The 27,838-nt window shown below is 42.9% G+C and overlaps 1 protein-coding gene across 1 annotated transcript; it reads right to left on the bottom strand.

Annotated features, from left to right (window-relative positions):
- On the bottom strand, nt 1–27,838 carry LOC127921723 (contactin-5-like). Its single transcript, XM_052505346.1, has 3 exons — nt 27,710–27,838; nt 24,477–24,652; nt 1–246 (listed from the first exon to the last, which is right to left on the bottom strand). Exons 1-3 carry the CDS (start codon nt 27,732–27,734, stop codon nt 1–3), a joined length of 447 nt encoding a protein of 148 aa, XP_052361306.1. The 5' UTR covers nt 27,735–27,838.

Raw genomic sequence — 27,838 nt, 5'->3', positions numbered from 1 at the left:
CTACTGATCCACAGTTAGCTTTTTCTCATCCCCCTGATAGTTTAGTTTATCACAGGGCTTAGGTTCGGGCTGCTTCCCAAATGCCCCATGTTCCTGCTGTCGACTTGAGAGATTAATGAGCTCACCTCTGACAAGGACTTCAGCCTCAGCAAACAAAGTGTCGGCGCTGGTCTGAGCCCGGCAGCTGTATTTCCCAGCATGCTGCAGTAAGATGCTTCTGATCATCAGGTCCACCGTGGAGGACTGCTGTGTGACAGGCAGAAAGTCAACAACAACATAAAATTAGAGAGAGTGATGTGTGGGGTGGAGGGGTATGTTTGTGTGTGTGTGTGTGGATGGAGGGGTATGTTTGTGTGTGTGTGTGTGTGTGGATGGAGGGGTATGTGTGTGTGTGTGTGATGTGTGATGTGTGGGGTGGAGGGGTATGTTTGTGTGTGTGTGTGGATGGAGGGGTATGTTTGTGTGTGTGTGTGTGGATGGAGGGGTATGTTTGTGTGTGTGTGATGTGTGATGTGTGTGTGAAGTGTGTGTGTGTGATGTGTGTGTGATGTGGTGTGTGTATGTGATGTGTGTGGGGTGGAGGGGTATGTTTGTGTGTGTGATGTGTGTGTGTGATGTGTTTGTGATGTGTGTGTGGGATGTGTGTGTGATGTGTGTGTGTGATGTGTTTGTGATGTGTGTGTGGGATGTGTGTGTGATGTGTGTGTGATGTGGGGGGTGGAGGGGTATGTGTGTGTGTAGGATGTGTGTGTGATGTGTGTGTGTGATGTGTGTGTGATGTGTGCGTGATATGTGTGTGATGTGTGTGTGTGATGTGTGGGGGTGGAGGGGTATGTGTGTGTGTAGGATGTGTGTGTGATGTGTGTGTGTGATGTGTGCGTGATATGTGTGTGGTGTGTGTGTGTGATGTGTGTGTGGTGTGTGTGTGTGATGTGTGGGGGTGGAGGGGTATGTTTGTGTGTGTGTGGGGTGGAGGGGTATGTTTGTGTGTGTGTGTTGGGGGTGGAGGGGTATGTTTGTGTGTGGGGGGGGTATGTTTGTGTGTGGGGGTGGAGGGGTATGTGTGTGTGTGTGTGTGTGTGGGGGTGGAGGGGTATGTTTGTGTGTGTGTGTGGGGGTGGAGGGGTATGTTTGTGTGTGGGGGTGGAGGGGTATGTTTGTGTGTGGGGGTGGTGGGGTATGTGTGTGTGTGTGTGGGGGGGTATGTTTGTGTGTGTGTGTGTGTGTGGGGGGGGTATGTTTGTGTGTTTGTGTGTTGGGGTGGAGGGGTATGTTTGTGTGTTTGTGTGTTGGGGTGGAGGGGTATGTTTGTGTGTTTGTGTGTTTGTGTGTTGGGGTGGAGGGTATGTTTGTGTGTGGGGGTGGAGGGGTATGTTTGTGTGTGGGGGGTGGAGGGGTATGTTTGTGTGTGGGGGTGGAGGGGTATGTTTGTGTGTGGGGGTGGAGGGGTATGTTTGTGTGTGTGTGTGTGTGTGAGGGGTATGTTTGTGTGTGTGTGTGTGTGTGGAGGGGTATGTTTGTGTGTGTGGGGGGGGTGGGAGGGGTATGTTTGTGTGTGTGTGGGGGGGTGGAGGGGTATGTGTGTGTGTGTGTGTGGGGGGGGTATGTTTGTGTGTGTGTGGGGGGGTATGTTTGTGTGTGTGTGGGGGGGTGGAGGGGTATGTGTGTGTGTGTGGGGGGGGGTATGTTTGTGTGTGTGTGGGGGGTGGAGGGGTATGTGTGTGTGTGTGTGGGGGGTATGTTTGTGTGTGTGTGTGTGTGTGCGTGGGGGTGGAGGGGTATGTTTGTGTGTGTGTGGGGGGTGGAGGGGTATGTTTGCGTGTGTGCGTGGGGGGTGGAGGGGTATGTTTGTGTGTGTGTGGGGGGGTATGTTTGTGTGTGTGCGTGGGGGGGGTATGTTTGTGTGTGTGCGTGGGGGGGGTATGTTTGTGTGTTTATATGGGGGGGGTATGTTTGCGTGTGTGTGTGTGGGGGGGTATGTTTGTGTGTGTATATGGGGGGGGTTTGTGTGTGTGTGTGTTGGGGGTATGTTTGTATGTGTGTGTGGGGGGTATGTTTGTATGTGTGTGTGGGGGGGGTATGTTTGTATGTGTGTGTGTGTGTGTGGGGGAGGGGTATGTTTGTGTGTGTGTGGGGGGGGTATGTTTGCATGTGTGTGGGGGGGTATGTTTGTGTGAGTATGTGTGGGGGGGGTATGTTTGTGTGTGTATGTGTGGGGGTATGTTTGTGTGTATATGTGGGGGTGGAGGGGTATGTTTGTGTGTATATGTGTGCACATGTATAATTGATTGAGTGTGTAACATAAAGTTAGCAGAGAGAAATCCAAGTCCGGCCTCTCTGTACTTGGCACCTGAGAAATCTGATGCTGCTCAAATCCTGTACTAGGCTCATGCAGGCTTTAAAGGGATTCTTGTCAAGTTCAGGTGGTTGCTAGCTGTTACTTTTCCTCCACTCCTCACTCGTCTTTCTTCACTCTCTCTCTTGAAATGAGAAACGCCTAAGGCAAAACTGGGGAATCATTCAGTCTAAAGACACCTGTTTAGCACGAAACCTGATTACAATGACATCCCATGAAGCAGACTGATAGGATTCCTGTGTGCCAGAAGACTGTTGTCACTGCTAGCACCTGAGGTCTCTAGGGGATGGGTGATAGGATGTCTAGCTATCTGGAGACAGGGGAGGATGGGTGATAGGATGAGTAGCTATCTGGAGACAGGGGAGGATGGGTGATAGGATGTCTAGCTATCTGGAGACAGGGGAGGATGGGGGATAGGATGTCTAGCTATCTGGAGACAGGGGAGGATGGGGGATAGGATGAGTAGCTATCTGGAGACAGGGGAGGATGGGTAATAGGATGTCTAGCTATCTGGAGACAGGGGAGGATGGGTGATAGGATGAATAGCTATCTGGAGACAGGGGAGGATGGGTGATAGGATGAGTAGCTATCTGGAGACAGGGGAGGATGGGTGATAGGATGAGTAGCTATCTGGAGACAGGGGAGGATGGGTGATAGGATGTCTAGCTATCTGGAGACAGGGGAGGATGGGTGATAGGATGAGTAGCTATCTGGAGACAGGGGAGGATGGGTGATAGGATGTCTAGCTATCTGGAGACAGGGGAGGATGGGTGATAGGATGAGTAGCTATCTGGAGACAGGGGAGGATGGGTGATAGGATGAGTAGCTATCTGGAGACAGGGGAGGATGGGTGATAGGATGTCTAGCTATCTGGAGACAGGGGAGGATGGGTGATAGGATGAGTAGCTATCTGGAGACAGGGGAGGATGGGTGATAGGATGAGTAGCTATCTGGAGACAGGGGAGGATGGGGGATAGGATGAGTAGCTATCTGGAGACAGGGGAGGATGGGTGATAGGATGAGTAGCTATCTGGAGACAGGGAGGATGGGGGATAGGATGAGTAGCTATCTGGAGACATGGGAGGATGGGGGATAGGATGTGTTGTTATTTGTGTCGCACCACTTTGTTTTATCTTGGCCAGGTCACAGTTGTACATGACAACTTGTTCTCAACTGGCCTACCTGGTTAAATAAAGGTGTTCTCAACTGGCCTACCTGGTTAAATAAAGCTGTTCTCAACTGGCCTACCTGGTTAAATAAAGGTGTTCTCAACCGGCCTACCTGGTTAAATAAAGGTGTTCTCAACTGGCCTACTTGGTTAAATAAAGGTGTTCTCAACTGGCCTACCTGGTTAAATAAAGGTGTTCTCAACTGGCCTACCTGGTTAAATAAAGGTGATCTGGCCTACCCGGTTAAATAAAGGTGTTCTCAACTGGCCTACCTGGTTAAATAAAGGTGTTCTCAACTGGCCTACCTGGTTAAATAAAGGTGTTCTCAACTGGCCTACCTGGTTAAATAAAGGTGTTCTCAACTGGCCTACCTGGTTAAATAAAGGTGTTCTCAACTAGCCTGCCTGGTTAAATAAAGGTGTTCTCAACTGGCCTACCTGGTTAAATAAAGGTGTTCTCAACTGGCCTACCTGGTTAAATAAAGGTGTTCTCAACTAGCCTACCTGGTTAAATAAAGGTGTTCTCAACTAGCCTACCTGGTTAAATAAAGGTGTTCTCAACTAGCCTACTTGGTTAAATAAAGGTGTTCTCAACTAGCCTACCTGGTTAAATAAAGGTGTTCTCAACTAGCCTACCTGGTTAAATAAAGGTGTTCTCAACTAGCCTACCTGGTTAAATAAAGGTGTTCTCAACTAGCCTACCTGGTTAAATAAAGGTGTTCTCAACTGGCCTACCTGGTTAAATAAAGGTGTTCTCAACTAGCCTACCTGGTTAAATAAAGGTGTTCTCAACTAGCCTACCTGGTTAAATAAAGGTGTTCTCAACTGGCCTACCTGGTTAAATAAAGGTGTTCTCAACTATCCTACCTGGTTAAATAAAGGTGTTCTCAACTAGCCTACCTGGTTAAATAAAGGTGTTCTCAACTGGCCTACCTGGTTAAATAAAGGTGTTCTCAACTAGCCTACCTGGTTAAATAAAGGTGTTCTCAACTAGCCTACCTGGTTAAATAAAGGTGTTCTCAACTAGCCTACCTGGTTAAATAAAGGTGTTCTCAACTAGCCTACCTGGTTAAATAAAGGTGAAAAAAAAGACACAGCGGTTGGACCCAGAAATCTCAAATTTGGACTCATCAGACCAAAGGACAGATTTCCACCGGTCTAATGTACATTGCTCGTGTTTCAATGTACAATGTAGAAAAAAGTAAAAATAAAGAACAACCCTGGAAGGAATAGCTGTGTCCAAACTTGATTGGTGCTGTATATACAGTGCATTCGCAAAGTGGTCAAAGCCCTTTTTCCACGTTGGAATGTGATGAAAGAAATAAAAGCTGAAATAAATCATTATCTCTACTATCAGGTTTATTAAAAAAAGAAATACCTTATTTACATAAGTATTCAGACCCTTTGGTATGAGTCTTGAAATTGAGCTAAGGTGCATGCTGTTTCCATTCATCATCCTTTGTACAACTTGATTGGAGTTCACCTGTGGAAAATTCAATTGATTGGACATGATTTGGAAAGGCACACCTGCCTGTATAAGAGTCACCTCACTGACCAAGGACCTTTTCCCCCGATTGCTCTGTTTGTCCGGGCAGCCAGCTCTAGGAAGAGTCCAAACTTCTTCCATTTAAGAATGATGGAGGCCACTGTGTTCTTGGGGACCTTCAATAGTGCAATTCTTTTTTTGTGTCTTTCCCCAGATCCTCAACACAATCCTGTCTCTGAGCTCTACGGACAATTCCTTCTATTGGTGTCTTTCCCCAGATCCTCAACACAATCCTGTCTCTGATCTACGGACAATTCCTTCTATTGGTGTCTTTCCCCAGATCCTCAACACAATCCTGTCTCTGAGCTCTACGGACAATTCCTTCTATTGGTGTCTTTCCCCAGATCCTCAACACAATCCTGTCTCTGAGCTCTACGGACAATTCCTTCTATTGGTGTCTTTCCCCAGATCCTCAACACAATCCTGTCTCTGAGCTCTACGGACAATTCCTTCTATTGGTGTCTTTCCCCAGATCCTCAACACAATCCTGTCTCTGAGCTCTACGGACAATTCCTTCTATTGGTGTCTTTCCCCAGATCCTCAACACAATCCTGTCTCTGAGCTCTACGGACAATTCCTTCTATTGGTGTCTTTCCCCAGATCCTCAACACAATCCTGTCTCTGGAGCTCTACGGACAATTCCTTCTATTGGTGTCTTTCCCCAGATCCTCAACACAATCCTGTCTCTGAGCTCTACGGACAATTCCTTCTATTGGTGTCTTTCCCCAGATCCTCAACACAATCCTGTCTCTGAGCTCTACGGACAATTCCTTCTATTGGTGTCTTTCCCCAGATCCTCAACACAATCCTGTCTCTGAGCTCTACGGACAATTCCTTCTGTTGGTGTCTTTCCCCAGATCCTCAACACAATCCTGTCTCTGAGCTCTACGGACAATTCCTTCTATTGGTGTCTTTCCCCAGATCCTCAACACAATCCTGTCTCTGAGCTCTACGGACAATTCCTTCTATTGGTGTCTTTCCCCAGATCCTCAACACAATCCTGTCTCTGAGCTCTACGGACAATTCCTTCTATTGGTGTCTTTCCCCAGATCCTCAACACAATCCTGTCTCTGAGCTCTACAGACAATTCATTCTATTGGTGTCTTTCCCCAGATCCTCAACACAATCCTGTCTCTGAGCTCTACGGACAATTCCTTCTATTGGTGTCTTTCCCCAGATCCTCAACACAATCCTGTCTCTGAGCTCTACGGACAATTCCTTCTAATGGTGTCTTTCCCCAGATCCTCAACACAATCCCTTTCTCTGAGCTCTACGGACAATTCCTTCTATTGGTGTCTTTCCCCAGATCCTCAACACAATCCTGTCTCTGAGCTCTACGGACAATTCCTTCTATTGGTGTCTTTCCCCAGATCCTCAACACAATCCTGTCTCTGAGCTCTACGGACAATTCCTTCTATTGGTGTCTTTCCCCAGATCCTCAACACAATCCTGTCTCTGAGCTCTACGGACAATTCCTTCTATTGGTGTCTTTCCCCAGATCCTCAACACAATCCTGTCTCTGAGCTCTACAGACAATTCCTTCTATTGGTGTCTTTCCCCAGATCCTCAACACAATCCTGTCTCTGATCTATACGGACAATTCCTTCTATTGGTATCTTTCCCCAGATCCTCAACACAATCCTGTCTCTGAGCTCTACAGACAATTCCTTCTATTGGTGTCTTTCCCCAGATCCTCAACACAATCCTGTCTCTGAGCTCTACAGATAATTCCTTCTATTGGTGTCTTTCCCCAGATCCTCAACACAATCCTGTCTCTGATCTACGGACAATTCCTTCTATTGGTGTCTTTCCCCAGATCCTCAACACAATCCTGTCTCTGATCTACGGACAATTCCTTCTATTGGTGTCTTTCCCCAGATCCTCAACACAATCCTGTCTCTGAGCTCTACGGACAATTCCTTCTATTGGTGTCTTTCCCCAGATCCTCAACACAATCCTGTCTCTGAGCTCTACGGACAATTCCTTCTATTGGTATCGTTCCGCAGATCCTCAACACAATCCTGTCTCTGAGCTCTACGGACAATTCCTTCTATTGGTGTCTTTCCCCAGATCCTCAACACAATCCTGTCTCTGATCTACGGACAATTCCTTCTATTGGTGTCTTTCCCCAGATCCTCAACACAATCCTGTCTCTGAGCTCTACGGACAATTCCTTCTATTGGTGTCTTTCCCCAGATCCTCAACACAATCCTGTCTCTGAGCTCTACGGACAATTCCTTCTATTGGTGTCTTTCCCCAGATCTTCAACACAATCCTGTCTCTGAGCTCTACGGACAATTCCTTCTATTGGTGTCTTTCCCCAGATCCTTAACACAATCCTGCCTCTGAGCTCTACGGACAATTCCTTCTATTGGTGTCTTTCCCAGATCCTCAACACAATCCTGTCTCTGAGCTCTACGGACAATTCCTTCTATTGGTGTCTTTCCCCAGATCCTCAACACAATCCTGTCTCTGAGCTCTACGGACAATTCCTTCTATTGGTGTCTTTCCCCAGATCCTCAACACAATCCTGTCTCTGAGCTCTACAGACAATTCATTCTATTGGTGTCTTTCCCCAGATCCTCAACACAATCCTGTCTCTGAGCTCTACGGACAATTCCTTCTATTGGTGTCTTTCCCCAGATCCTCAACACAATCCTGTCTCTGAGCTCTACGGACAATTCCTTCTAATGGTGTCTTTCCCCAGATCCTCAACACAATCCCTTTCTCTGAGCTCTACGGACAATTCCTTCTATTGGTGTCTTTCCCCAGATCCTCAACACAATCCTGTCTCTGAGCTCTACGGACAATTCCTTCTATTGGTGTCTTTCCCCAGATCCTCAACACAATCCTGTCTCTGAGCTCTACGGACAATTCCTTCTATTGGTGTCTTTCCCCAGATCCTCAACACAATCCTGTCTCTGAGCTCTACAGACAATTCCTTCTATTGGTGTCTTTCCCCAGATCCTCAACACAATCCTGTCTCTGATCTATACGGACAATTCCTTCTATTGGTATCTTTCCCCAGATCCTCAACACAATCCTGTCTCTGAGCTCTACAGACAATTCCTTCTATTGGTGTCTTTCCCCAGATCCTCAACACAATCCTGTCTCTGAGCTCTACAGATAATTCCTTCTATTGGTGTCTTTCCCCAGATCCTCAACACAATCCTGTCTCTGATCTACGGACAATTCCTTCTATTGGTGTCTTTCCCCAGATCCTCAACACAATCCTGTCTCTGATCTACGGACAATTCCTTCTATTGGTGTCTTTCCCCAGATCCTCAACACAATCCTGTCTCTGAGCTCTACGGACAATTCCTTCTATTGGTGTCTTTCCCCAGATCCTCAACACAATCCTGTCTCTGAGCTCTACGGACAATTCCTTCTATTGGTATCGTTCCGCAGATCCTCAACACAATCCTGTCTCTGAGCTCTACGGACAATTCCTTCTATTGGTGTCTTTCCCCAGATCCTCAACACAATCCTGTCTCTGATCTACGGACAATTCCTTCTATTGGTGTCTTTCCCCAGATCCTCAACACAATCCTGTCTCTGAGCTCTACGGACAATTCCTTCTATTGGTGTCTTTCCCCAGATCCTCAACACAATCCTGTCTCTGAGCTCTACGGACAATTCCTTCTATTGGTGTCTTTCCCCAGATCTTCAACACAATCCTGTCTCTGAGCTCTACGGACAATTCCTTCTATTGGTGTCTTTCCCCAGATCCTTAACACAATCCTGCCTCTGAGCTCTACGGACAATTCCTTCTATTGGTGTCTTTCCCAGATCCTCAACACAATCCTGTCTCTGAGCTCTACGGACAATTCCTTCTATTGGTGTCTTTCCCCAGATCCTCAACACAATCCTGTCTCTGAGCTCTACGGACAATTCCTTCTATTGGTGTCTTTCCCCAGATCCTCAACACAATCCTGTCTCTGAGCTCTACGGACAATTCCTTCTATTGGTGTCTTTCCCCAGATCCTCAACACAATCCTGTCTCTGAGCTCTACAGACAATTCCTTCCAACTCATGGATTGTTTTTTGCTTTGACATTCACTGTCAACTGTGGGATCTTACATGCAGTATACTGTACATCATCATCTTCATGGTCTGTCAGGCAACATCAGACAGTTTGAGATGAGATGAAGGATCTTTATTTGAGACAGTTTGCTTCAGCAGGAAGATAATCCTGTATCAACAAGAAATGTGAATTATGATGTGATATTATTAATGGACATTTTTGTAAGGATGGATACCTTTTTTCGTAAGGGAAAATCAAGTCTGAAATTTAAAAGTGGAAATGACCAAATTCCCAACTACAGAAGCGTTTTTAAACATCAAAAGCTTTACTTTTTAGGGTGTTTTCACACATTATATATATCGTTCCAATCAGAGTTCGATTGTTTTTTTACGTTTTTACGTTTTACGTCATTTGGTCAGGTTGTTTTTTTTATTGCCAACTGTCAAATGAACTAAAATGCCTAAACAAAATCACGTTTCATGCAAGTCATTTTTTTTATTGTAGAAAAATAAATCTATGATTATCTTGAAACATAACTTGTTTGTCCCAAACTTGATACTGTGTTACTTTCAATTTGGTCTTCCAAAAACAACGATGTTTAGTGCTTCCGCCGAAGTCGGTCCCTCTCCTTGTTCGGAGGTCGACGTCACCGGCCTTCTAGCCTTCACTGATCCAGTTTTCATTTTCCATTGGTTTTGTCTTGTCTTCCTTCACACCTGGTTCCAATCCCATCGATGACATGTTGTGTATTTAACCCTCTGTTTCCCCTCATGTTTTGTCGGAGATTGTTTGCTTGTCTGTGATGTGCATGTATTGTGTTGGCGTGCGACGGGTTTTGTACCCACTTTTGTTTTTTTGTACATTTTGGTATTTTGGAGTTTTATCAGCATTTATTAAACAACTCTGTTTATACCAAGTTCGTTCTCCTGACTTCCCTGACACCAACACGCACACCTTACAAGTGCGCTCCTTAGTGTGGATAGTTTTCACACCAGTCCAAAGAAACCGAAGGGGGGAAACCCGCCAGTTTGAAAAACCTCTCCGAACCAATTTGGTGTAAAATACCAGTTAAAGAAAAGTTCTCCTGCAACAGTCCTTCTGTAGCTCAGTTGGTAGAGCATGGCGCTTGTAACGCCAGGGTAGTGGGTTCAATTCCCGGGACCACACATACGTAGAATGTATGCACACATGACTGTAAGTCGCTTTGGATAAAAGCGTCTGCTAAATGGCATATATTATATTATATATATCAAATTAAGGTCCTACATCTGTATGGAACCCTGAATCTCACCTTTTGTTTCAGTACCGAACATGGCAGAAATGGAAGTACCAACTGTGTACTTTCTTTACATTCCGTTTCTAATTAAGGGAAATGGAAATGTAGAGTAAGTGTCTGGATTCATCAAATGTGTTTTAGTTTATTTTCCTGTCAAACAGCCCATCTCTTCTACATACAGCACATGCTGTTTAGTTTCATTAACATCACTCCATCTTGATTGCAGAGACTAATCAGGATTAATAAATTAGCCAACCCCATCTGACTGCCAGCTATTAAAACTTAGCCATCCCAATTACTGAGCTCAATGAGTCCTTCATAGCTCAGCAATGATAAGTGAAGATGGTATAAAATTAACAATATTAAAGGCATAAGCCTGAAGGAAGAGCCAGATCAGTCTGAAATGTGAGGTGTGAGTTGCTGCTGTATGGGAGCCAATGGCATTAGGAACGGAAGGAGAACAGGGAGATTCATCCCCATTAGGAACAGAAGGAGAACAGGGAGATTCATCCCCATTAGGAACGGAAGGAGAACAGGGAGATTCATCCCCATTAGGAACGGAAGGAGAACAGGGAGATTCATCCCCATTAGGAACGGAAGGAGAACAGGGAGATTCATCCCCATTAGGAACAGAAGGAGAACAGGGAGATTCATCCCCATTAGGAACGGAAGGAGAACAGGGAGATTCATCCCCATTAGGAACAGAAGGAGAACAGGGAGATTCATCCCCATTAGGAACGGAAGGAGAACAGGGAGATTCATCCCCATTAGGAACGGAAGGAGAACAGGGAGATTCATCCCCATTAGGAACGGAAGGAGAACAGGGAGATTCATCCCCTTTAGGAACGGAAGGAGAACAGGGAGAATCATCCCATTAGGACAGGGATGAGAACAGGGAGATTCATCCCCATTAGGAACGGAAGGAGAACAGGGAGATTCATCCCCATTAGGAACAGAAGGAGAACAGGGAGATTCATCCCCATTAGGACAGGGATGAGAACAGGGAGATTCATCCCCATTAGGAACAGAAGGAGAACAGGGAGATTCATCCCCATTAGGAACAGAAGGAGAACAGGGAGATTCATCCCCATTAGGAACAGAAGGAGAACAGGGAGATTCATCCCCATTAGGACAGGGATGAGAACAGGGAGAATCATCCCCATTAGGAAAGGGATGAGAACAGGGAGATTCATCCCCATTAGGAACGGAAGGAGAACAGGGAGATTCATCCCCATTAGGACAGGGATGAGAACAGGGAGAATCATCCCCATTAGGAACGGAAGGAGAACAGGGAGATTCATCCCCATTAGGAACAGAAGGAGAACAGGGAGATTCATCCCCATTAGGAACAGAAGGAGAACAGGGAGATTCATCCCCATTAGGAACGGAAGGAGAACAGGGAGATTCATCCCCATTAGGAACAGAAGGAGAACAGGGAGATTCATCCCCATTAGGAACAGAAGGAGAACAGGGAGATTCATCCCCATTAGGAACAGAAGGAGAACAGGGAGATTCATCCCCATTAGGAACGGAAGGAGAACAGGGAGATTCATCCCCATTAGGAACAGAAGGAGAACAGGGAGATTCATCCCCATTAGGAACAGAGGGAGAACAGGGAGATGCATCCCCCATTAGGACAGGGATGAGAACAGGGAGATTCATCCCCATTAGGAACAGAAGGAGAACAGGGAGATTCATCCCCTTTAGGAACGGAAGGAGAACAGGGAGATTCATCCCCATTAGGAACAGAAGGAGAACAGGGAGATTCATCCCCATTAGGAACGGAAGGAGAACAGGGAGATTCATCCCCCATTAGGACAGGGATGAGAACAGGGAGAATCATCCCCATTAGGAACAGAAGGAGAACAGGGAGATTCATCCCCTTTAGGAACGGAAGGAGAACAGGGAGATTCATCCCCATTAGGAACAGAAGGAGAACAGGGAGATTCATCCCCATTAGGAACGGAAGGAGAACAGGGAGATTCATCCCCCATTAGGACAGGGATGAGAACAGGGAGAATCATCCCATTAGGACAGGGATGAGAACAGGGAGAATCATCCCATTAGGACAGGGATGAGAACAGGGAGAATCATCCCATTGGGAACGGAAGGAGAACAGGGAGAGTCATCCCCATTAGGAACGGAAGGAGAACAGGGAGATTCATCCCCATTAGGAACAGAAGGAGAACAGGGAGATTCATCCCCATTAGGAACAGAAGGAGAACAGGGAGATTCATCCCCATTAGGAACAGAAGGAGAACAGGGAGATTCATCCCCATTAGGAACAGAAGGAGAACAGGGAGATTCATCCCCATTAGGAACAGAAGGAGAACAGGGAGATTCATCCCCATTAGGAACAGAAGGAGAACAGGGAGATTCATCCCCATTAGGAACAGAAGGAGAACAGGGAGATTCATCCCCATTAGGAACAGAAGGAGAACAGGGAGATTCATCCCCATTAGGAACAGAAGGAGAACAGGGAGATTCATCCCCATTAGGAACAGAAGGAGAACAGGGAGATTCATCCCCATTAGGAACAGAAGGAGAACAGGGAGATTCATCCCCATTAGGACAGGGATGAGAACAGGGAGATTCATCCCCATTAGGAACAGAAGGAGAACAGGGAGATTCATCCCCATTAGGAACAGAAGGAGAACAGGGAGATTCATCCCCATTAGGAACGGAAGGAGAACAGGGAGATTCATCCCCATTAGGAACGGAAGGAGAACAGGGAGATTCATCCCCATTAGGAACGGAAGGAGAACAGGGAGATTCATCCCCATTAGGAACAGAAGGAGAACAGGGAGATTCATCCCCTTTAGGAACGGAAGGAGAACAGGGAGATTCATCCCCATTAGGAACGGAAGGAGAACAGGGAGATTCATCCCCATTAGGAACGGAAGGAGAACAGGGAGATTCATCCCCATTAGGAACAGAAGGAGAACAGGGAGAGTCATCCCCATTAGGACAGGGATGAGAACAGGGAGAATCATCGCATTAGGACAGGGATGATAATAACAAGGCTGATTTCTTTGAGTGGGAGTTAAACCTAATGCCATATGGGGTGTGTTTGTGTGTGTCTCTGCTCACAAGTGTGCATACATGTGATGTGTGTGTGGATCATGAGTGTGTGCGTGCTTGTGCATTTGTGAGTTTGTGTGTCTGTCTGTATGTTTCGCCTGGCACCGCCTGGGTTCTGTACCCTCCCCTTAATCAATACTTGAAGACTGTTAAACTTTTCATTTCCCTGCCAAGGTCATGTAAGCCTTCAGCCCTTCCTTCTCCATCCTTGGCAAAGGGAGAATGACACTTTCTAACCAAGAACATATAATGGCTCATATAATCTTCAGTTGCATCTTGGTCTGGTCAGCTGGTAGGAAGCGCTGGGCTGTTTGAACATGGGAGTATCACCTACTGTGTGTGTTTGTGTGTGTCACCTCTGTGTTGTAGATGTGTATCATTCCTGTGTTGTAGATACCTATCACCCGTGTGGTAGATACCTATCACCTGTGTTGTAGATACCTATCACCTGTGTTGTAGATACCTATCACCTGTGTTGTAGATACCTATCACCTGTGTTGTAGATACCTATCACCCGTGTGGTAGATACCTATCACCTGTGTTGTAGATACCTATCACCTGTGTTGTAGATACCTATCACCTGTGTTGTAGATACCTATCACCTGTGTTGTAGATACCTATCACCTGTGTTGTAGATACCTATCACCTGTGTTGTAGATACCTATCACCTGTGTTGTAGATACCTATCACCTGTGTTGTAGATACCTATCACCTGTGTTGTAGATACCTATCACCTGTGTTGTAGATACCTATCACCTGTGTTGTAGATACCTATCACCTGTGTTGTAGATACCTATCACCTGTGTTGTAGATACCTATCACCTGTGTTGTAGATACCTATCACCTGTGTTGTAGATACCTATCACCTGTGTTGTAGATACCTATCACCTGTGTTGTAGATCTGTATTATCCCCTGTGTTGTAGATCTGTATTATCCCCTGTGTTGTAGGTGTGTATTATCCCCTGTGTTGTAGGTGTGTATTATCCCCTGTGTTGTAAATGTGTATTATCCCCTGTGTTGTAGATACCTATCACCTGTGTTGTAGATATTATCCCTGTGTTGTAAATGTGTATCATCCCCTGTGTTGTAGATACCTATTATCCCCTGTGTTGTAGATATTATCCCCTGTGTTGTAGATACCTATCCCTGTGTTGTAGATACCTATCATCCCCTGTGTTGTAGATACCTATCATCCCTGTGTTGTAGATACCCCTGTGTTGTAGATCATTATCCCCTGTGTTGTAGATGTGTATCACCTGTGTTGTAGATACCTATCATCCCTGTGTTTTAGATACCTATCACCCCTGTGTTGTAGATACCTATCATCCCTGTGTTGTAGATGTTGTACCATCCCCTGTGTTGTAGATACCTATCATCCCCTGTGTTGTAGATGTGTATCATCCCCTGTGTTGTAGATACCTATCATCCTGTGTTGTAGATACCTATCACCCCTGTGTTGTAGATACCTATTATCCCCTGTGTTGTAGATGTGCATTATCCCCTGTGTTGTAGATGTGTATTATCCCCTGTGTTGTAGGTGTGTATTATCCCCTGTGTTTTAGATGAGTATTATCCCCTGTGTTGTAGATACCTATCACCTGTGTTGTAGATACCTATCATCCCTGTGTTGTAGATGTGCATTATCCCCTGTGTTGTAGATGTGTATTATCCCTGTGTTGTAGGTGTGTATTATCCCCTGTGTTTTAGATGAGCATTATCCCCTGTGTTGTAGATACCTATCATCCCTGTGTTGTAGATGTGTATTATCCCCTGTGTTGTAGATGTGTATTATCCCCTGTGTTGTAGATGTGTATTATCCCCTGTGTTGTAGATCTGTATTACCCCCTGTGTTGTAGGTGTGTATCATCCCTGTGTTGTAGGTGTGTATTATCCCCTGTGTTGTAGATGTGTATTATCCCCTGTGTTGTAGATGTGTATTATCCCTGTGTTGTAGATGTGTATTATCCCCTGTGTTGTAGATGTGTATTATCCCCTGTGTTGTAGATGTGTATTATCCCCTGTGTTGTAGATGTGTATCATCCCTGTGTTGTAGATACCTATCATCCCTGTGTTGTAGGTGTGTATTATCCCCTGTGTTGTAGATGTGTATTATCCCCTGTGTTGTAGATCTGTATTATCCCCTGTGTTGTAGATGTGTATTATCCCCTGTGTTGTAGATGTGTATTATCCCCTGTGTTGTAGATGTGTATTATCCCCTGTGTTGTAGATGTGTATCATCCCTGTGTTGTAGATGTGTATTATCCCCTGTGTTGTAGATGTGTATTATCCCCTGTGTTGTAGATGTGTATTATCCCCTGTGTTGTAGATGTGTATTATCCCCTGTGTTGTAGATGTGTATTATCCCCTGTGTTGTAGATACCTATCATCCCTGTGTTGTAAATGTGTATTATCCCCTGTGTTGTAGATGTGTATTATCCCCTGTGTTGTAAATGTGTATTTTCCCCTGTGTTGTAGATGTGTATTACCCCTGTGTTGTAAATGTGTATTATCCCCTGTGTTGTAGATACCTATCATCCCTGTGTTGTAGATGTGTATTATCCCTGTGTTGTAGATGTGTATTATCCCTGTGTTGTAGATGTGTATTATCCCCTGTGTTGTAGATCTGTATTATCCCCTGTGTTGTAAATGTGTATTATCCCCTGTGTTGTAGGTGTGTATTATCCCCTGTGTTGTAAATGTGTATTATCCCCTGTGTTGTAGATGTGTATCATCCCTGTGTTGTAGATGTGTATCATCCCCTGTGTTGTAGATGTGTATTACCCCCTGTGTTGTAAATGTGTATTATCCCCTGTGTTGTAGATGTGTATTATCCCCTGTGTTGTAAATGTGTATTATCCCCTGTGTTGTAAATGTGTATTATCCCCTGTGTTGTAGATGTGTATTATCCCCTGTGTTGTAAATGTGTATTATCCCCTGTGTTGTAGATGTGTATTATCCCCTGTGTTGTAAATGTGTATTATCCCCTGTGTTGTAATGTGTATTATCCCCTGTGTTGTAGATGTGTATTATCCCCTGTGTTGTAGATGTGTATTATCCCCTGTGTTGTAGATGTGTATTATCCCCTGTGTTGTAGATGCGTATTACTGTGTCTCTGTAGACGTTATTAAAATCAACTGTGTGATTCACCCTGTCTCTATGTAGACGTTGATACACTTGATAGTGTAATTATCTGCATCTCTGTGTCTCTGTCACTGTGTATACGTTCATAAACATGATTGAGAGATTCACTGTCTTTTTGTCTCTGTGTAGAAGTTGATACACTTGATTGTGTGATTTAATCACAGTGACATCAGGGATTATGTGACCTTGACATTAATTGATCCTAATTCAAAAAGTCTTTGGTGCAATGAGCCGTGCCTAAACTCAGTAACTATAAACCCTCCCCCTCAAACCTACCAAATGCCGGGGTAAATTGTAATTCTTAAGAAAATGGATTTTAGGCATATGGCCCTTCTAGTATAGGAAAATACAGGTTAGATCATCCAACAAACTGCTTCCATCAATACAATCTACACTTCTACTAAATGTTTATCCATTACACAGAAACAATGGGGTCTTTCATTCTACTTTATTTAACCAGGTTTGTCCATTTATCCTCACTGAAATACATTTTCCTTACAGGAGAGACTACGTGGTTTTTTCATGACCATTAGAAATGAGAAAAATCTAAAAATCATAGACAATTTAGGTGTAACTACCTACTGTATTGAGGTATAAAGGTCTACTGTATTGTGGTATAACGCCTACTGTATTGAGGTATAAAGGTCTACTGTATTGAGGTATAAAAGCCTACTGTATTGAGGTATAAAACCTACTGTATTGAGGTATAAAGGTCTACTGTATTGTGGTATAAAAGCCAACTGTATTGAGGTATAACGGCCTACTGTATTGAGGTATAAAGGTCTACTGTATTGTGGTATAAAAGCCAACTGTATTGAGGTATATTGGCCTACTGTATTGAGGTATAACAGCCTACTGTATTGAGGTCTAACGGCCTACTGTATTGTGTTATAACATCCTACTGTATTGAGGTATATTGGCCTACTGTATTGAGGTATAATGACCTACTGTATTGAGTTATTACGACCTACTGAATTGAGGTATAACGACCTACTGTATTGAGGTATAACGATCGACTGTATTGAGGGATAACAGCCTACTGTGTTGAGGTATAATATCCTACAGTATTGAGGTATAACTATGTGGTGTATTGAGGTATAATGGCCTACTGTATTGAGGTATAACTATCTAGTGTATTGAGGTATAACGGCCTACTGTATTGAGGTATAACTACCTACTGTATTGAGGTATAACAGCCTACTATATTGAGATATATTGTTCTAGTGTATTGAGGTATAATAACCTACTGTATTGAGGTATATTGTCCTACTGTATTGAGGTATAATGACCTACTGTATGGAGGTATAACGACCTACTGTATTGAGGTATAAAGACCTACTGTATTGAGGTATATTGGCCTACTGTATTGAGGTATATTGTCCTACTGTATTGTGATATAATGGCCTATTGTATTGAGGTAAAATGTTCTATTTGATTTAGCTATAAGACGACAATATTCAGGTAAAACAGCTACTGTATTGAGGTATATAATGACCTACTGTATTGAGGTATAATGACCTACTGTATTGAGGTATATTGGCCTACTGTATTGAGGTATATTGTCCTACTGTATTGAGGTATAACGACCTACTGTATGGAGGTATAACGACCTACTGTATTGAGGTATAAAGACCTACTGTATTGAGGTATATTGGCCTACTGTATTGAGGTATATTGTCCTACTGTATTGTGATATAATGGCCTATTGTATTGCGGTAAAATGTTCTATTTGATTGAGCTATAAGACGGCAATATTCATGTAAAACAGCTACTGTATTGAGGTATATAATGACCTACTGTATTGAGGTATAATGGCCTGCTGTATTGAGGTATATAATGACCAACTGTATTGAGATATAATGGCCTGCTGTATTGAGGTATATAATGACCTACTGTATTGAGGTATAATGGCCTACTGTATTGAGGTACAATGGCCTGCTCTAATGAGGTATATAATGACCTACTGTATTGAGGTATAATGACCTACTGTATTGAGGTATAATGGCCTGCTCTATTGAGGTATAAATGACCTGCTCTATTGAGGTATAATGGCCTGCTCTATTGAGGTATAATGGCCTGCTCTATTGAGGTATAATGACCTACTGTATTGAGGTATAATGGCCTGCTCTAATGAGGTATATAATGACCTACTGTATTGAGGTATATAATGACCTACTGTATTGAGGTATAATGGCCTGCTCTATTGAGGTATAATGGCCTGCTCTAATGAGGTATATAATGGCCTGCTGTATGGAGGTATAATGGCCTGCTCTATTGAGGTATAATGGCCTACTGTATTGAGGTATAATGGCCTGCTCTAATGAGGTATATAATGACCTACTGTATTGAGGTATATAATGACCTACTGTATTGAGGTATAATGGCCTGCTCTAATGAGGTATAATGGCCTGCTCTAATGAGGTATAATGGCCTGCTCTAATGAGGTATAATGGCCTGCTCTATTGAGGTATAATGGCCTGCTCTAATGAGGTATAATGGCCTGCTCTATTGAGGTATAATGGCCTGCTCTATTGAGGTATAATGGCCTACTCTATTGAGGTATAATGGCCTGCTCTATTGAGGTATAATGGCCTGCTCTGTTGAGGTATATAATGACCTACTGTATTGAGGTATAATGGCCTGCTCTATTGAGGTATAATGGCCTGCTCTAATGAGGTATAATGGCCTACTGTATTGAGGTATAATGGCCTGCTCTAATGAGGTATACAGTACCCCTTGATTTATTTCACATTTTGTTAAGTTACAACCTTAATCTAAAATGGATTAAATAAAAACACACAATACGCCATAATGATAAAGTGAAAACAGGTTTTTGAAATTAAATAATAATACAAATCAGATACCTTATTTACGTAAGTATTCAGACATTTTGCCATGAGACTCGATTGAGCTCAGGTGCCTCCTGTTTCCATTGATCATCCCTAAAATGTTTCTACAACCTGATTGGCGTCCAACGGTTTGACAGCTCACACCCTGTCATAAATGTAAAGGAAAGGAGATCTCGGTCTCAAAACCAAGGAATGTTCTTTATTAACATACTTGTTCACACCAAAACTCTAACACATTCTAAAGCAATACTGGAACAATATTTCTAACATACGAACGAGGGATGGTCAGAGATGATCTGTAGAAAATGAATGTTATATTGTTTTTTATTTTGTGATGTCATTAACATGTTTATAAAGGAAATACTGTAACTTAAAGTATTTACTCTACAGGTATGAAATCTCCATACTTAACGTTGTATCTGAAAAAGCATAAGTATTTGTGTTAAGATGTGATTTTAGGAGGTATAAGAGAATCTATCTCTTAGAAACTGAGCATAGTAAGTAGCCATGCCCCAAGTGAGGTCAGAGAGCGTGTCAGACTGACGGAACCGTCCCCTTCGGCCAGAGTGCATAAAAGGATTGATAACAGAAATTCACATTAGACCAGAAAAGCGTGGATGCGGTAGCTACATGTTTGAAATGGTTGGAACTTTGAACCTCAACACAAGGTGAAGAAAATAAACTCACCTCCCAGACTAGACCAGAAGATCGCCAGGCTGCAGCTGCACATGTAAAGTGATTCAAACTCTGGCTAACAACACGATTTGGAGAGAGGAGAAAACTCCCTCTTGAACAAAGACTGGTAGGGCTGATAAGCTGTCCTGAGTCAAATATCTACAAAAGCAAACTCTTCAAACCATCCTATTACTCTTGTCAAATCCCCGTAGTACACTACTCTCATAACCCCACTGGACAATCGACACGGCTGGCTGGCCTATCTTCAAATACGCAGCTTCAAATGGAACAGTTTTGTTATTAAACTGCATCGTTTGGAAACAGTTTTTGCTCTCCTGCGTGTGACTTCTCTGCCGCCAGTACGCACCCCTTACACTCTCTCTCTCTCCATATTCTTCTAACAAGCCGCCACATGTTTTCAGTCCGCATGGGACCTTTTTACCATTAAGTGTGTATGTTTATTCTGTGTTATTATTTAGTTAGCTAGCAAATAAATAATTAACCCAATTAGTGCTGAATCATAAGTAAGTATACAAATGCAGGAAGTTACGACTCTTCAGAATGATGATATGATAAGATGTTATAATTGTCACGCCTTGGTCATTGTATTTTGTGTTTTTTGGTATATGTTTGGGTAGGCCAGGGTGTGACATGGGTTTATATGTTGTGTTTCGTATTGGGGTTTGTATTAATTGGGATTGTGTATGATTAGGGGTGTGTCTAGTTAGGCTTGGCTGCCTGAAGCGATACTCAATTGGAGTCAGGTGATTCTCGTTGTCTCGGATTGGGAACCGTATTTAGGTAGCCTGAGTTCGCTTTGTATTTTGTGGGTGTTTGTTCCTGTCTCTGTGTTGTAGTCACCAGATAGGCTGTAATTAGTTTCACGTTTCGTTTGTTGTTTTCTTATATCGGTTATTTTCATGTACCGTATTCATTCATTAAAGTCATGAGTAACCTACACGCTGCATTTCGGTCTGACTCTCTTCATTCAACAGACAAACAACGTTACAATAATTTAATACCTTTGGAGTTTAATTAATACCATCGGAGTTCAATTTAGAAGATGGTATCTCTTTAAACAACCACTCTCTCCCAAATTCCTAATGAGTTAATTGTTTCATTACTCATTTAATCGGGTAACAATTTAACATAGTCAGTGGATTAAAAAAATAAGAGGTCATCAGATTCATGAAAGTCACGTCACGACACAGAGCATGTCAGAGCAAAAACCAGGCCATAAGGGCGAAGGAATTGTCGAGAGCTACAAGACAGGATTGTGTTGAGGCACAGATCTGGGGGAAGGGGTTCAAAATATTTCTGCAGCATTGAAGGTCCCTAAGAACACAGTGGCCTCCATCATTCTGCAGCATTGAAGGTCCCTAAGAACACAGTGGCCTCCATCATTCTGCAGCATTGAAGGTCCCTAAGAACACAGTGGCCTCCATCATTCTGCAGCATTGAAGGTCCCTAAGAACACAGTGGCCTCCATCATTCTTAAATGAAAGAAGTTTGAACCACCAAGACTATTCCTAGAGCTGGCCGCCCCGCCAAACTGATCAATCGGGGGAAAAGAGCCTTGGACAAGAAGGTGACCAAGAACCCGATGGTCACTCTGAATGCCAAAAGTCACATCTGGAGGAAACCTGGCACCATCACAACAGTGAAGCATGGTGTTGGCAGCATCAGGCTTGTGAGGATGTTTTTCAGCGGCAGGGACTGCGAGACTAGTCAGGATCAAGGCAAAGATGAACAGAGCGAAATTCAGAGAGATCCTTGATGAAAACCTGCACTCAGGACCTCAGACTGGGGGCGAAGGTTCACCTTCCAACAGGACAACGACCCTAAGCACACAACCAAGACAACGCAGGAGTTGCTTCGGGACTCTGAATGTCCTTGAGTGGCCTAGCCAGAGCCCAGACTTGAACCTGATCTAACATCTCTAGAGAGACCTGAAAATAGCTGTGCAGTGAAGCTCCCCATCCAACCTGGGAGAAACTCCCCAAATACAGGTGTGGGAGAAACTCCCCAAATACAGGCGTGGGAGAAACTCCCCAAATACAGGTGTGGGGAGAAACTCCCCAAATACAGGCGTGGGAGAAACTCCACAGATACAGGTGTGGGAGAAACTCCCCAAATACAGGTGTGGGAGAAACTCCCCAAATACAGGTGTGGGAGAAACTCCCCAAATACAGGTGTGGGAGAAACTCCCCAAATACAGGTGTGGGAGAAACTCCCCAAATACAGGCGTGGGAGAAACTCCCCAAATACAGGTGTGGGAGAAACTCCACAGATACAGGTGTGGGAGAAACTCCCCAAATACAGGTGTGGGAGAAACTCCCCAAATACAGGTGTGGGAGAAACTCCCCAAATACAGGTGTGGGAGAAACTCCCCAAATACAGGTGTGGGAGAAACTCCCCAAATACAGGCGTGGGAGAAACTCCCCAAATACAGGTGTGGGAGAAACTCCCCAAATACAGGTGTGGGAGAAACTCCCCAAATACAGGCGTGGGAGAAACTCCCCAAATACAGGTGTGGGAGAAACTCCACAGATACAGGTGTGGGAGAAACTCCCCAAATACAGGTGTGGGAGAAACTCCCCAAATACAGGTGTGGGAGAAACTCCCCAAATACAGGCGTGGGAGAAACTCCCCAAATACAGGTGTGGGAGAAACTCCACAAATACAGGTGTGGGAGAAACTCCACAGATACTGGTGTGCCAAGCTTGTAGTGTCCAACCCAAGAAGACTTGAGGCTGTAATTGCAGCCAAAGGTGCTTCAATAAAGTACTGCAAAAACGGTCTGAATACTTCTGTGATATTTCATTTTTTTTTTTGAAATATTTGCTTTTAAATATTTGCTAAAATAAAATACAAAAGGGTTTTGCTTTGTCATTATGAGGTATTGTGTTTAGATTGATGAGTAAAATAAACCATTTAATCAATAATCAATTTAGAATAAGTATTTAATGTAACAAAATGTGGAAAAATCAAGGGGTCAGAATACTCTATCATGTTATATTTACTTAATGTAATAAAGTGTACTTCATTACTGCATTGAGTTATAACTAGCTACTGTATTGAGTTATAACTAGCTACTGTATTGAATTCTAACTAGCTACTGTATTAAGTTATAACTAGCTACTGTATTGAATTATAACTAGCTACTGTATTGAATTATAACTAGCTACTGTATTGAATTATAACTAGCTACTGTATTGAATTATAACTAGCTACTGTATTAAGTTATAACTAGCTACTGTATTGAATTATAACTAGCTACTGTATTGAGTTATAACTAGCTACTGTATTAAGTTATAACTAGCTACTGTATTGAGTTATAACTAGCTACTGTATTGAGTTATAACTAGCTACTGTATTGAGTTATAACTAGCTACTGTATTGAGTTATAACTAGCTACTGTATTGAGTTATAACTAGCTACTGTATTGAGTTATAACTAGCTACTGTATTAAGTTATAACTAGCTACTGTATTGAGTTATAACTAGCTACTGTATTGAGTTATAACTAGCTACTGTATTAAGTTATAACTAGCTACTGTATTGAGTTATAACTAGCTACTGTATTGAGTTATAACTAGCTACTGTATTAAGTTATAACTAGCTACTGTATTGAATTATAACTAGCTACTGTATTGAATTATAACTAGCTACTGTATTGAATTATAACTAGCTACTGTATTGAGTTATAACTAGCTACTGTATTGAATTATAACTAGCTACTGTATTGAATTATAACTAGCTACTGTATTGAGTTATAACTAGCTACTGTATTAAGTTATAACTAGCTACTGTATTGAGTTATAACTAGCTACTGTATTAAGTTATAACTAGCTACTGTATTAAGTTATAACTAGCTACTGTATTGAATTATAACTAGCTACTGTATTGAATTATAACTAGCTACTGTATTGAATTATAACTAGCTACTGTATTGAATTATAACTAGCTACTGTATTGAGTTATAACTAGCTACTGTATTGAGTTATAACTAGCTACTGTATTGAGTTATAACTAGCTACTGTATTGAATTATAACTAGCTACTGTATTGAATTATAACTAGCTACTGTATTGAGTTATAACTAGCTACTGTATTGAGTTATAACTAGCTACTGTATTGAATTATAACTAGCTACTGTATTGAATTATAACTAGCTACTGTATTGAGTTATAACTAGCTACTGTATTGAATTATAACTAGCTACTGTATTGAGTTATAACTAGCTACTGTATTAAGTTATAACTAGCTACTGTATTAAGTTATAACTAGCTACTGTATTGAGTTATAACTAGCTACTGTATTAAGTTATAACTAGCTACTGTATTGAGTCATCTACTTACTCTTTGGATGTATTCAAAATGTCCGCCCTCCTGTTGGAAGTTGAGGGGCTGCTGGTTGAGGAGCCACTGGAAGCCCACTTCCAGAGATGGGTCATGTGACACCTTACAGCTGAGCACCACGCTCTCCCCCACCGTCACCTCCACTTTGCAGGGGCTCAATTCCACACGCATGGCCTCTGGAAGCACAGCAATGCTATATCTTATCACTGTCATCACAACACCTCTGAACAGGACACACCACTGCTGCACTGTTAGGATATAACACTAACCTAGACTAGGTCTCTTCACATGCTAATACTGCTGCACTGTTAGGATATAACACTAACCTAGACTAGGTCTCTTCACATACTAATACTGCTGCACTGTTAGGATATAACACTAACCTAGACTAGGTCTCTTCACATACTAATACTGCTGTACTGTTAGGATACAACACTAACCTAGACTAGGTCTCTTCACATACTAATACTGCTGCACTGTTAGGTTATACAACACTAACCTAGACTAGGTCTCTTCACATACTTATAACTAGCTACTGCTGCACTGTTAGGTTATAACACTAACCTAGACTATTGAGTTATAACTTCACATACTATACTGCTGCACTGTTATAACTAGGTATCAAGTTATACAACACTGTAACCTAGACTGTATTGTCTCTTCACATACTGTAATACTGCTGCACTGTTAGGATATAACACTAACCTAGACTAGGTCTCTTCACATACTAATACTGCTGCACTGTTAGGATACAACACTAACCTTCCAGACTGGGTCATGTGACACTTCACACCACGCTCTCCCCCAATACTGCTGCACTTTGCAGGGCTCAACACTAACCTAGACACAGGCTCTCACTGTCATCATCTGCAGGACACAATACTGCTGCACTGTTAGGATATAACACTAACCTAGACTAGGTCTCTTCACATACTAATACTGCTGTACTGTTAGGATACAACACTAACCTAGACTAGGTCTCTTCACATACTAATACTGCTGTACTGTTAGGATATAACACTAACCTAGACTAGGTCTCTTCACATACTAATACTGCTGCACTGTTAGGATACAACACTAACCTAGACTAGGTCTCTTCACATACTAATACTGCTGCACTGTTAGGATATAACACTAACCTAGACTAGGTCTCTTCACATGCTAATACTGCTGCACTGTTAGGATACAACACTAACCTAGACTAGGTCTCTTCACATACTAATACTGCTGCACTGTTAGGATATAACACTAACCTAGACTAGGTCTCTTCACATGCTAATACTGCTGTACTGTTAGGATATAACACTAACCTAGACTAGGTCTCTTCACATACTAATACTGCTGCACTGTTAGGATATAACACTAACCTAGACTAGGTCTCTTCACATGCTAATACTGCTGCACTGTTAGGATACAACACTAACCTAGACTAGGTCTCTTCACATACTAATACTGCTGTACTGTTAGGATACAACACTAACCTAGACTAGGTCTCTTCACATACTAATACTGCTGCACTGTTAGGATACAACACTAACCTAGACTAGGTCTCTTCACATACTAATACTGCTGCACTGTTAGGATATAACACTAACCTAGACTAGGTCTCTTCACATGCTAATACTGCTGCACTGTTAGGATACAACACTAACCTAGACTAGGTCTCTTCACATACTAATACTGCTGCACTGTTAGGATATAACACTAACCTAGACTAGGTCTCTTCACATACTAATACTGCTGCACTGTTAGGATATAACACTAACCTAGACTAGGTCTCTTCACATACTAATACTGCTGTACTGTTAGGATATAACACTAACCTAGACTAGGTCTCTTCACATACTAATACTGCTGTACTGTTAGGATATAACACTAACCTAGACTAGGTCTCTTCACATACTAATACTGCTGCACTGTTAGGATATAACACTAACCTAGACTAGGTCTCTTCACATACTAATACTGCTGTACTGTTAGGATATAACACTAACCTAGACTAGGTCTCTTCACATACTAATACTGCTGTACTGTTAGGATATAACACTAACCTAGACTAGGTCTCTTCACATACTAATACTGCTGTACTGTTAGGATACAACACTAACCTAGACTAGGTCTCTTCACATACTAATACTGCTGCACTGTTAGGATACAACACTAACCTAGACTAGGTCTCTTCACATACTAATACTGCTGTACTGTTAGGATACAACACTAACCTAGACTAGGTCTCTTCACATACTAATACTGCTGCACTGTTAGGATACAACACTAACCTAGACTAGGTCTCTTCACATACTAATACTGCTGTACTGTTAGGATACAACACTAACCTAGACTAGGTCTCTTCACATACTAATACTGCTGCACTGTTAGGATATAACACTAACCTAGACTAGGTCTCTTCACATACTAATACTGCTATACTGTTAGGATATAACACTAACCTAGACTCTGTCCTGTTCAAGTGATAACACTGGTTATTGTCAACTCGTCTGACTATTAGTGTCATACCATCTATGGTGTGTCTATGGTTTATAATATAAGACAAAGATATTCAGAGATAACCACTAACTCTAGCCCATTACATTGCCATCTTAGGACCCACCATAGTTGACGCTAGACTGGTCACAGATCTGGATGTGTTAATGAGACAATTCTGACTATAGGTGTTATTTTATACATGTTTAGTCATTTTGCAGAGCTACTACAGTAGTGAGAGCATATTTTATTCTGGTCCCCCAGGGGAATCGCAATGCTCTGCCAGCTGAGCTACATGGGACTATGCCATTTGTAGGCCTATGGCTATAGTGGCATGGCATCAATAATCCAGAGAAATTGACAAAAGCACGTTTGGCATCTGAAGTGTCATTATCAAAACAAATCCTGAACACTAAACCCTGACGCAGGTCAAACACTCTACACCCAGGGTCTCTTTAGATCTTTAGATCTGAATATAACTAGCTACTAGATCTGAATGCTGCGTTACATTACAGGCCCTTTTACGCTGTCAAATAGTGTTCCCTTGTGAAATGATTCTTGAATGTGAAAACCCTTTTGCTTCACGGTCGAGCGAACAGAAAGTCCGTTCCTTCTCCCCCTCTCTCTCACCTCCGCCCCGCCCCGGCACTCAGGCAAAGGTGGCGGAAACGACATTGGGGAACTGTTTACTGGTGGGTGACCAGCATTAATTTGGCAGAAAAATAAAGCCCCCTCTGGGCATCACTTACCTTTTACCCGGAGCATGGCCGTCATCTCAGCCGAACCAAACTGATTCTCAGCTCGACATACATAGTCCCCTCGTCAGAGCGACTGGAGTTGATGATCCTCAGAGTGTTATTTCGTAATAACATTATCCT

This window comes from Oncorhynchus keta, unplaced genomic scaffold, assembly GCF_023373465.1.
Source record: "Oncorhynchus keta strain PuntledgeMale-10-30-2019 unplaced genomic scaffold, Oket_V2 Un_contig_23339_pilon_pilon, whole genome shotgun sequence".
NCBI classification, from domain to species: Eukaryota; Metazoa; Chordata; class Actinopteri; order Salmoniformes; family Salmonidae; genus Oncorhynchus; species Oncorhynchus keta.
This window is presented reverse-complemented; position numbering and strand designations above follow the sequence as displayed.

Coding starts and splice junctions, on each gene's coding strand:
- LOC127921723 (XM_052505346.1), bottom strand. CDS start 27,734: ATGACGGCCATGCTCCGGGTAAAAG. Junction 24,653..27,709: donor GGCCATGCTCCGGGTAAAAG/GTAAGTGATGCC, acceptor CTGTGCTTCCAG/AGGCCATGCGTGTGGAATTG. Junction 247..24,476: donor ATTTTGAATACATCCAAAGA/GTAAGTAGATGA, acceptor CCTGTCACACAG/CAGTCCTCCACGGTGGACCT.